General features: G+C 32.0%; 1 protein-coding gene across 7 annotated transcripts in view; it reads right to left on the bottom strand.

Moving 5' to 3' along the window:
• The window catches only part of TLL1 (tolloid like 1), a 205825-nt gene that overhangs the window by 73683 nt on the left and 119703 nt on the right, over positions 1-12439 (bottom strand). For all 7 annotated transcript variants that reach the window (XM_079143351.1, XM_079143345.1, XM_079143346.1 and 4 more), the window contains 2 exons: positions 8784-8889; positions 1945-2069 (listed from right to left, as the gene is read on the bottom strand). In XM_079143351.1, coding sequence (XP_078999477.1) covers positions 1945-2069; positions 8784-8889 — 231 coding nt within the window. The remainder of the gene's footprint in view (positions 1-1944; positions 2070-8783; positions 8890-12439) is intronic.

The following is a 12439-nucleotide window of genomic DNA, read 5'->3' as shown; positions in this document are numbered from 1 at the left end:
ACCCTAAAAGCCACAACCATGTATATCTAGTGCTATACTTTTCCAGATCAGTGTTCCTTTCAAGATTAAATTCTAAAAGAAATAGCTTTATAAAATGTACTTCTACAAGAGCTTTGAGTATAAACTGATGAGAAATAATATTGGGCAAGAAAAGTAGCCAAATATATTTTATGATTTCTACTGATGAGCAATTTCTAATAGAAGGGTAAAATTAAGGCAAAGGAGCATGCAGTTTAATATCTATCTTTTAGTTCTCCCTTGTTTCGTGTAATTCATAAGCTGTAATATTGCAACTTGCTTTACATACTGTCTTAGAAATATAAACTGTCTTTCCCACAGATCATAGTGCTTCATAAGTATGGATATACTGTATTAAACAAATCAATGTGTATGTTAATTATGGCCCATTTATGTATTTTACACAATTAAAATCTCAAGGGAAAACTATACTTCTAGTGGTAGTTCTGTTAATAACTGAAATATGAAGATCTACAGGCTGAAAATTAGATTATGGTATCATAAGTTCAATTTTTTGATTCCCAATGACTTTCTAAGTCAATGTGCAAATGCATCTCAGAGTGCTTTTTATATTATATTTATATTATATGTGTATATAATATACATATATTTAAAGAGAATCAAATTAGTTTATTTGCAAAGGGTTCATTTATGTAGTTACTACTAATCACAACATCTTTCTCTTTTAAAAAGTACAAAAGCATAACATATGCAATGTTGCTAGAAATTAGTGAAGGATCACCCACAGCCTTCTTCAAAGTGGTGACTGTCTCATAAATTTATCTTACCTATGAGAAACTGTAGTAAAAAAAAAAAAAAAAAAAAAAAATACCACACAGATGTGTGCATTTTACATATCTACATAAACATCTTAAAAGGCATTTATTCAAATATGAATTCAACTTAAATATGAAGTAAATGAATTAATGAACATGAAGTAGAGATATCTGTAGATATGATATAGGTATGTTTATGTACAAAAGAAAACACTTTGTAAATCTATAATATAAATACAGTTACCATAAAAACATAAAACTGAATTTTAAAGTTGAGAACATCATGTATCGCTTATATAAGGTCTAAAACACATAAAATAATATCATGTATTTTTAATGGATACTTAAATGCATAAAGTTTAAAAAATTGAAAAGAAGAAAACATTTTGAAGTTTTCAATATCAAATCATTAAGATAACAAAGATTTTAAGTACTTACTGAAATTTCAAAAATCTCAACTTCACTCTGAAAACTTACTGAATCTAAATTTAAAAAAAAACTAATAAAAATAAAATTGGGAAAAAATAGTTTTTCACAATGTTCCCTAGTAAATCTGATTTGAATGGAGAGGAAAATTTTTAGCAGAAATATCAACAAAATCTGGTGTGCTGAATCAATAAAATAATGCCATCACCCACACTGAATTATTAACTTCCTAGCTAGTATTTTACATACCTTACTCAGTAACATGCTCAGAAATTATTTTTTGGCAACAAAATTATAAATTTCTACTGATAAAACTTTAGTTTATATACCATCAATAATGCTCCTTGGAAGGAAAGATCATGCAGAATCTGATTCTGAAAAGATAATCTTTTTCTATGAGCAAGGAAATAGAACTTTACTATGAAATCATGAAACTACTTAATAGTGATCTGAAAATAATTCTATTCCACTCTTTTACTCTTTTAAGCTAAAAGAAATAAAAATACACCTGCGCTGTGTTTGACACCTGATTTCTAGCAACCTGTTTCTATTTATAGCAATAAATATTCCAGAGTTCTGTTCTGCCTCATTTTACGATCACTGACTTTGAACTCTATCACATCATTTGCCAGCACAGAGAAGAACAAGAATTAAGTTCTGCCTTATGAATCTGGAAGAGCACAGTCAAGCCCAGGCATGCCTCTGTGTTTGTTTTGTGCAATACCTGGACATCTATACAGCTTTCTTGCCTGTGCGATATCTCCTTTGCTTAACCGGGTTCGCTGACCAATTGCTGGACGTATTCCATTATCATCACGGTTGGGGAGAATGGTATCCAGGAACATCCCCCTGGAAAAAGACAGAAGCAAACCACACCTACGTCACCAAATTAAAACTCCTAACAAACATCAGGCTGTATTTTTTTTTCCCTTCAAACTCATTTTAATCACAGAGGAAATATGCCAGTTCAAGCTTTATGCAGTGTGAGGCTTTCAAAATACTTTCATCAAAGTAGGAAAAATAAAAAAGGTGCATGTTAAATGTGTGTGTCTCACGTTCAATGACAACATTCACTTTTTACTCAGAAATGTACGTTGTATGTTTGTAATAATATGAAATACTTTTTCATCTCCCACAAAGTACACCATGGCTTTTATTTGGGTCTCCCTTACAGATCCAAGAACCCTTAGATTACCAGGTTGTAAAACAATTCTTCCTTATTAAATAAGAAAAACAGCAACCTCCAATAAATAATTTTGAGGCTACTGAAATTGTAAGAGTTAAATGAAAAGTTAATTTATTTTTAAACTACTAATTCAATCAAAGTATTATGAGAAGTCCTGTATTATAATAGTATAAGAACCAGGAAAAACAGAGTGTGAAAACTTAGATGTTTATGCAAAGCAAAATTATTATAATTTTCCATATATATATATATGTATATATATATACACACACATATATATAATTTAAAATTTGTTCACTATGAAATAAATAGCCAAACATAGCTTAATCAATGCCCTAATAAAACTAAATTATAGATACTAAATTGTTTTGAACTCAAGGTTGTGGTAGGAGAATTGCTATTTTTCTTAATATGCATAATTTAATATTCTGACTGCACTACATTAAACATGTATTCTAATTTTGCAAAGTATATCAAATATTTATAACTTGAAATGAAGTATTAACTTAAAAGTTAAAATGGACTGAAAGACTATTCCAAAGAGTTGAGAAGTATAGAGTCTATGTATGTGGATTAAAAAAAAAAAAGGTAAAGAAACTGTATATAAAATTATTTTTATGTTAAGAAATAAAATCATACAAGAACATCTTAAATTGAGATAAACCACAGGACATTCCTTTAAACTGAAATTTAACAGAACAACATTTTCAGATCTATTGAATTCTCCCATTAGGAGATATTTACTAAGCACTGTTGTAGGTCTACCTCATATCTTCATGATACTAACAGTCTAATGTGGGGAGAAAGGCTTTAAACAAGATATTGATAACCAAGGTAGTGATGGATGCTATGGAGAAAAATAAAGGTGAATTGATGGATATTGATGGTGCAGTTATGATAGCTGGCTTTTTAGTAGAGTGATTAAAAAGAACTTACTTGGGATTTGACATTTTAACTAAACCCAAAGAAGTGAAGGTCAGAGCTGTATGTGTAACTGAGAGTAGAGTGTTCCCCAAAAGAAAGAGCAAGAAATTCAATAGATCAGAGATGAGAGGATCATGAAAGTTTGAGCACCAGCCAGAGAATTTAACTCTTACCCTGAAGACAACTGTTAATCTACAGTAAATTGTAGGAAGTTGATAAACAGAAAAGTAACATGATCTCTGAGTAATTTATGACCACTTATCAAGCTTTTAATAGGGGAAAGAGTGATGATCATTAGATTTTACCTGAATAACTCAAATAAGAAGACTAGAACTCTTTAAAACCAGATCCAAGCATCTATAAAACCCTGTGTGTACACCACTTGAGATGTGGGTGAAGATTAATGATTTATGGGAACTGATCATTAAAAGTGAGAGCTTGCGCATATTTATAAGAATCTCCCCCAGCTAGGACAAGGCAATTGAAATGGAAGACTCAATTATCAGGTAACATTGAGAAAAGCTATTTCTCAATAATGTTTCATGATCAACAGGTACATTAAGGTAAATCTAAATTAATGAAGTGTTACAATTTATGCAGTACTTCCGTACTGATGTCACTATTTTCTATTCCAAAAATAAATTTATAATCTTTGAAAACTTTTGTTATTTTTTCCAGCTTTCAAGATTCCATTTTAAAAGGTCAATGACATTCTGGAGTGAAAATATTCGATCTCAGACAACAGAATGATGAATTTTGACTAATTCTGCCTAAAGAAGTAATCAACCTTCTGTTCCAAAAGGGGTTAAGTGACTTATTCTTTTCTTCTTTCTTTGTCATCAAGAAGTTTACAATTCTCTTCCCTACATCCTGACCATTAAGCAAGACAGACTCTTAGTGGATCTTCTCAGTGAGACCCTATCAATAGGCCTGAGTCAGATCTGACTCGGGATTTACTAATTGAGCTCCATTCTTCATTTACTTTAGCTACATTTAAACAGAAAAATAGCCAGGTTTTTACGTAATTTTTAAAAAATTTTACAACTCTTTTTTTTTAGTTAAAAATGGGAATTTTCCAGTGTGCAAATATCTACATTACAAAATATCCATGGACATTAAAATCTCGTAGATCTAGCCCTATTTCTCCCAGATCTGCTATTGAGCTACATTCATAGAAACAACTGAAACCTTCATAGACTCTCTTCAGAATCTATAAGAGTTCTGAATAGAAGAAATTACAAAACTCCATATACTTAACATTTTCAGAACGAAGAACAAAAACTATGATTGTCTCAATGAATATAAATAAAAACAACAAAAAAGCATTTGACGAGGTTCTACAGGGCAAAGTGTTTATCATGACAAGATTCTTTTCATGACAAACACTCAACTAACTAAAAATAAAAGGAAATTATCTCAGCATAATACAAGCCACATGAGAAAACCCCATAGTTAATTTCATATCTTTTCCTCTTAGATCAGGAACAAGGCAAGAATACCTATTGCTACCACATCTGTTCAATATAATATTAGAAGTCTTAGCAGAGAAAGAAAGAGGAAGAAAGTGAGAAAGAGGGGCATGGAGAGGTAAGAATGAAGAAGGAAGGAAAGATGAAAGAAAGGAAGGAAGGAAGAAAGGAAAGAGAGGAAGAGGAGGGAGGAAGAAAAATAAATAGCATGCATTCAAATTGGAAAGTAAAAAATTGTTTACAGAAGCTATGTTCTTATATGTATAAAACCATAAATACGCTGCAAAAAAACCATTAGAAAATAAATGATTTCAGAAACATAAAGATACAAAATCAATATACAAAAATCATTTCTATGGAGTAACACAGAGCAATCCAAAAAGGAAATTACGGGGAAAAGTTCTACTTGTAAGCATTGAAAAAATAAAAAATGGCTGATAAATAAAACTAACCAAAGAATTGAAAGACTTGTACAATGAAAACTACAACAAAAATGTTGAAAGAAATTAAAGAAGACAAAATATAGAAAGATTCTTTGTTCATGTATCTAAAGATCATTAAGATATTAATATTACCCAAATAGTCTACAGATACAATACAATCCCTATCAAAATCCCAGACACTTGTTACAGAATTTTTTAAAATCACCCTAGAAATTATTTATAATCTCAAGGGATAATGAAAAGCTAAAATAATTTTGACAAGGAGGAATACACTTGAAGAACTCACACTTAAACCTTTGAGGAATGATTTCAAAACATGTTATACAACTACAGCAACCAAATCTTGTGGTACTGGCATTAATTGCAGACTACAGACCAATGAAATAACATAGTGACACCAGAAAGAAACTTCATATATACAGTCAAATTATCTTTAACAAGGGTGCCAAGATGCATTAGGTACAAGGAAGTAGCTTTTACAGATGGTACTGCAAAACTGAATATCCACAAGCAAAACAGTGAAGTTGAATCCCTATCTCATACCATTTTGAATATTTAACTCAAAATGGATTAAGAACATAAACAAAAAGCCTAAATCTATAAAACCTCCAGAAGAAAACATAGGGGAAAACTTTCTGACATTGGATATGGCCATGATTTATTTGACCTGGAATTAAAAGCATAGACAATAAAATTAAAAATAAACAATAGGATTACCTCAAACATAAAGATAGCCTACAGAATGGAAGCTGGTATTTGAAAATCATATTCTGGTAAATGGTTAATAGCTAGAATATATAAAGAACTCCTGCAACTCAACAACAAACAATCAGATTAAAAAATGAGTAAAGGTCTTCAATAACATTTTTCCAAAGATGCTATACAAGTGGTCACCAAGAATATGTTCAAATGACCATGCAGAGATGCTCTCTGATCATCAGAAAAGTATAATCAAAACCACAGTGAGCTATCACTTCACATCAAGACATAGAAAATAAAAAATGTTGTTAAATATGTGGAGCAATTGGTACCCTTGTGCTCTCTTGCTGAGAGTGTAAATAGTACAACCACTATGGAAAAGAAAATGGAGTTTCCTCAAAAAATTTAATATAGAATCAACATATGATGCAGCAAACCCATTTCTAGGTAGATACCCAAAAGAATTGTATAACTGAAAGATATTTGCCTATCTATGTTCATCGCACTACTATACAACCATAAAGTCCCTTGATGGATGAAGGGATAAACAAAATATTATACGTCCATACAATGGAAGTTATTCTTTAATGTTGCAGAAGAAAATCCTATCATATGCTATAGCATGGACAAATCCTGAGGAAATAATACTAAGTAAAATAAGCCTGACAAAACAGAAAAAATACTGAATGATTATAATCATAGAAGGTTACTAAAGTAGTCAAAGTCATAGAAACCAAAAGTAAAACGATGGTCTCTAGGTACTAGAACGAAGGAGAAAGGGAAGTTGGTGTTTAATGGATATAGAGTTTAGTTTTGTAAGGTGCAAAAGAACTGCCGATCTGTTTCACAACAGTGTAAATATATTTAACACTATTTAGCTGTACATTTTAAAAATGAATGAAATGGTAACTTTTCATTGCAATTTTTTACACAAGGAAGAAACTTCAGATATTTTTGGAAGGTGAAACTAAAATCCTGTAACAAAATTTTCGTTTCTGAAATCATTCATTTAAATATGCTAATAAACATTCTCTTGATAGAGTCAAAAAAGTAAAATAATATGAATAGGGTCTATCCTCCTAACAGGTAGATACAGTCTCTTGCCACATAGGAAAATAAATTTACTTATAAAAAATGAATAGTTCTGAAACAGAATCATCAATCAAAGCCGGTTGGCACATGATGCACAGGTGGGTGGGGGGAGATGGACAGCACGCTGCAAGAACAGAGTAGTTTGGAGAGAAAATGCAATGTAATGTGAAAATAGTACCGACTAAGAGAATATTCATGTGCCAATCCTTGGTAAAGATTCATCATCTAGGAAGGACAGAGAAAATAAATTTTTTCATCACTTTCCAGCACCTCCTCTTCTCCAAAGCATTAAAACCCGGGTATATTCTAAATAATCTAATTCAACAGTATAAGAAAGGCATCTTAGATGAAGTGGGATGCAACTATCACCTTCTTATATATTTTCATGGAAAACTTAATTTCAAGAATTGACCTAAAAATAAAATTTTAGGGTTAATTTCAGGCCAAATGTCTGGGTACATTTCTACCAAAACTTAAATTCAAATCCAGGAACAGTAAGTATTTGGATAGTTATTACATATGAACAAGTATACATATTATGTATCTTCAGAAGGAAATGATTTTTAAATACAGTCAACACTCAAATTTTTGGCATTCAGACATTTTTTTAAAGATAATTTTCTTTTCTTCTTTTGGTACTGGGATTGAAACCAGAGGTGCTTAACCACTGAGCCACATTCCTAGTCATTTTTTATATTTTATTTAGAGGCAGGGTCTCACTAAGTTCCTGAGGTTGGCTTTGAACTCATGATACTTCTGCCTCAGTCTCTCGACCTGCTGGGATTACAGGTGTGCACCACCTTGCCTGGTTAAAGATAATTTTAAAATGTGTTCATGTATTAAGGATTTATTAACACATTGTACTCTACTTTTTTACCAAGAAATTTGTTTTTAAAACACAGGAATACATTTGAATTTTTTCTCTTTTTCCTGATCTGACCTTTAAAAATAAATGATGATGAACTGTAACATGAACATAAGTGGGCAAGAAGAATGAGTGGAAATGGGCAGGTTAGTGTAAAATTGGTGTCAATGGGAAAAAGGGATAAAGGAAGTCAGTGCTTAAATTGTTCCAGAACCTTACCTGGGAACTATTTGCTTGATGACATCACCTTTAGAGTAAAGTAGAGCAAAACCCAAATGTATTACATCTTTAAACACAGCATTCAGTTATTAATGAAATAAATTTAAGATTAGCAATTGGTGAACTATAATTCTAAACTTTGAGGAAGTAAAATATCTTCTTAATCTCTTCTTTGAGAATCCAGCTAGCAATATCAGTTTTTGAGCATAAGTGGTATTGAGTACTAAAAATGAGTATTGAGTACTAAAAATGAAAAGCCATATTATAAAACACTATTCGTGGAGAATGTCACATTTAAACTCAACACAAAGTAACCTGTTGACTTAGGAATGCCTCAATTTCATTAAACAATGCTTTGCCAATTTAATGAGCCAATTGGTTCGGTAATGGTTTTAATTGCACTTTCTTTTGTAATTGATGAATGCAAAATTCTTTAAATTGTTTTAATGATCACTTCACATTTATACATTTGGCAGGAAATGTAACATGTCTTTTCAATGAAAGCCTGCGGTCAGCTATGAATGTTAACCATTATTTCTCTACTTTTTTTCTGCCAGGAGAGCAGCAGTATTTGAAGATGGTCTGGTTCTAATGTCAAACATAGCTTGTGAGAGGCCACATGGAGAAAGGGATTAAAAGTCAAAAGGTATAACCTGAGACTCCAACCTTGAGAAGGTGTTCCTGGCATAGTGCATGATACTGTCAAAGTCGTATCTTTCCCCGAGGGAGTTCACTTCTCCAGGCTCCATCTTCAGAAAGTTGTACTCTTGACCTAAGAATCAGGGATAAACAAAATCACAGAAGCCTTTTAACTGAAAGAAAAAGAACCTAAGGGCCCTTGCTAGACCTGCATATGCTTTTTACTAAATGACTGATCTTCTTGCTGATTGTATTTCCATACTGATTCCCAGGTGTGTGCAAAAATCATTTTCCCCCTGATATCATATGAAAAGAGCATTATTGGATTCGAACAATGAGTTAATTTCTGCAGAAAGGAAACTACCAGAAGTATATTTCGGGTTCGTTTTTTGTGCGACTCGTTACCACCTCATAAAATTTGTTTCTTTAAACTCATACTGCTTTTCTGGGTACTGTACAAGTGATTATAAAGTTATGCTTTTATTTAATGCATTTCCCACTTTTTTTCTCATGACTACATTTGCCAGGACCCACAAAAATTATCTATTTGCTTTAGATCCTTTCTAAGAAACGCTGTGGGAAGATACAAAAGCAATATTAGTATAAATACAACTCTGCAGGCTGTAGCTACAAGACTTCATTGTTAGTGATAAAACAATAACAAATGCACTTTCATTCTAACATAGAACAAGATTCCCTTGAGAAAAAGAAGTTTCTACTTTGACAGGTTTTGAATCAAGAATAATATGCTTCAGAACCTTTTTTTTTTTTCTTTTTCTTTCTTTTCACATCTGCTATCTTAACTTCAGGACATCTTCACTTTAAAGAGATTTTCAACTGCCTGCCTATACCTTATTAGGCAATATTATTTCCTAAAATTTGGGAAAAATAAATAAATAAACAACAACACCAAAAAAAAAAAAAAAAAAAACCCAAGAGTTAAGTACGTGGGTCTACATCAATAGTTCCAAAACCAAAGAATTTCTTCCAAGAGAGTTTACATTCCAATGACTCCATTTCACTATTAAAACAGTCAAGGATGATGCATGTCACGTCGTTTATGTAATATATAAGCTTTGAAACAATCTATTTAAAGGTGAGTTATTGGAATTCCAAATTCACATGGGACTGGGAATGGAAGTATTATACCCTTATTATAATAACTAGGTTTTTATTCCCCTGCCACATTTCTATTAAACCTAAAAATATTACATTGATATAAAGTTTTCCAAAAGGCAGTAAAAAAAACTCTAGTGATACCACAAAACAGAACATCTCTCCTACATGTGATACTGAAATGATACTGATTTGAGCATTAAGGATTAAGTAACCAATTTGCATTCATAGAGTCCAATTTCTAGGCTGAAGTATTTTTAGTCCATCTTTGAATGAATTTACACAATAAATAATTTTAAATTAATTACCTAGCCTATGTAGTGAAATACCTGTTACACAAATTTCTGATATGTCTAAGTGTGTTAGCAACCATTCCTAAAAATTACCCCGAATTTTCATTAAAATTCTTGCCTTCATGAGGAATTTTCAGTATATTATAGCATATCCCATTCTAGAGGAAATTTTCAAAAAGCTATGGACCAGATTTTATGATCATTAACAAGATTTTAATCTAGAGCACAATATGGGAAGAGATTCTCTAACTAAAGCAAAATGTTTCATAAATTTTCTGAAAGTGGAACATAACCAACTTCAGAAATGCATTTCAATGCATATAACTGATTATATATATATATATGAAACAGAGTTTTTTGCTAGTTAAAAAGAACATAGCCATACATAGTCTAAATAAAAGAAAATTGCAATAAGAGGAGAATCAGTGATAGAAAAAGGACAAACCACACTTAATTAAAATAAGTGGTAGCTTCTTTCTTGTAGGTATCTTCTAATATCAATTAATTTGATCCTCATACCAATTTACCTTTTAATTACAGTCACCTATTTTGCATGTAAATTTAAAGTCAGCATTTGTGTTTCTCAAAGCTCTTGAGAAACACTCGATTGTATGTCTCTGAGTCAGGGAAAGTCATAATTTGTTGATAACTAATCTCCAATGTGAATGCTTTCAGACTGGAATAGTTCTGATACAGTAGTTCTAATTACTTGAGAAATCTCATGCAATACCTATTTTTTTTTCCATTGACCTGAATATTTAATCCAAAATATTCAGTCAAAATTTTCCTAGCACTATGTTGGGTATTAAGGCATCATAATCAATTTATTTCTAATACTTATGCATTTTTCCTTGTATTAGGTACATTCTTATATTGAATCAGAAACCTACTTAATGGTAATAATCATTTTTGAAAGTTACATAGTTTATAAGAGTATTTAGGGGGTTCCACATAATATTTGGCAAATGAAAGAAAATAGCTATGGTCAACAGCAAACTTCTCATTTGCTTGATAGTTGAATTAATTTTCAGAAATAGTGTTTCCTCTTTGTTTATCTCTCAGTGGTATAAACCATAAGATGAACCTTGATGGATGGCTCAGGCCTGGGCTTCTATTTGGGGGAGAATAAATTTTCTTTATTTCTCATTGATTTCCAACTCTACAGATCACTTCACCATTCTTCTTCACTTGGTTTCTGGAACATCACATTCTGCTGATTGTTTTCCTTTACCTCTTAGAGGACACCTTTGGTCTTCTGATGGACACTCTTCTACTCCTTGCTCAAATCTTGTCGCTTTCCATTTTCTATGCTCAACTTTCTTCTTCTCCTTCAGTTTTTCCCTAGGCGGTTGAATCCACTACACAATATTTATCTCCAGATATATCCTGAAGTCCAAACTCACCTTTCCCTTGTCTAGTAAAGGAAGATCATCCAAAGGGTCTTTGAATTGAGGGATATGTTGAATGGAATCAGTATTTTTATTTCTCTTTCTCAAAACCAAGCTCCTTCACCAGTGTTTCTTTTTTTTCCAATTGATGGGACCACCATTCATCTTCTTATCTGAAGATAAAGCTTTGGAACATTTTCCCTTAAGTTCTTCTTAAAACATTTTTGAGACTCTCTCTCTCTCTTTTCTTACTCTTTCCCTCTTCTACCCTAATTGAGAACACAGTCACCTCTCAAAAACTACTTTTTTTTGGTTTCTAATAGGTTTCCCTGACTTCAGGCTGATCTTCCCCTAGTGTTTCTTCCAGCTGACAGAATTCCTCTTTTAAAAATGTTAACTTTCTCTGTTTATAACCCTTCACTTACTCCCCAGTAGCTAAAGGAGACAATCTGAATTTCCTAGATTCAGAGAAGATTCTCTAACCTCCCAGGTAGCTGTTAACTAACATCCTACCCACAATTCAACATGCCACCTTAACAGGTGAAAAGGATCATGTTCAGCCTCACCTAGCCATTGGACCACTCTTCTGTCTACCTAGACCCTTTCTACTTCATTTCTAAATTTGAGGTTTTTAGCGTGACATCTCTCTTGATTTGCCAAGGCACTTTTGTCACATCTTCCTTGTTCCCTGAAGTATTCTCATGGTGACAGGTACTTTTCTCACTCACTTGCAATCATTTGTATAAATACAAAGTTTTATGTTTTTCATGACAGTACTTTCCAATGTCTAATAATGCCTCAGCATTAATTGGTGCCAAATATACAATGAGCAAATAAAGAAAGCAACTGTGAATTATAGAAAATGATATGGATTTCCTCCTATCCA

Source organism: Sciurus vulgaris (genome assembly GCF_902686455.1).
Source record: "Sciurus vulgaris genome assembly, chromosome: 5".
Classification (NCBI taxonomy): Eukaryota; Metazoa; Chordata; class Mammalia; order Rodentia; family Sciuridae; genus Sciurus; species Sciurus vulgaris.
Note: the sequence above shows the minus strand (reverse complement) of the source record. Positions and strands in the feature narration are given on the sequence as shown.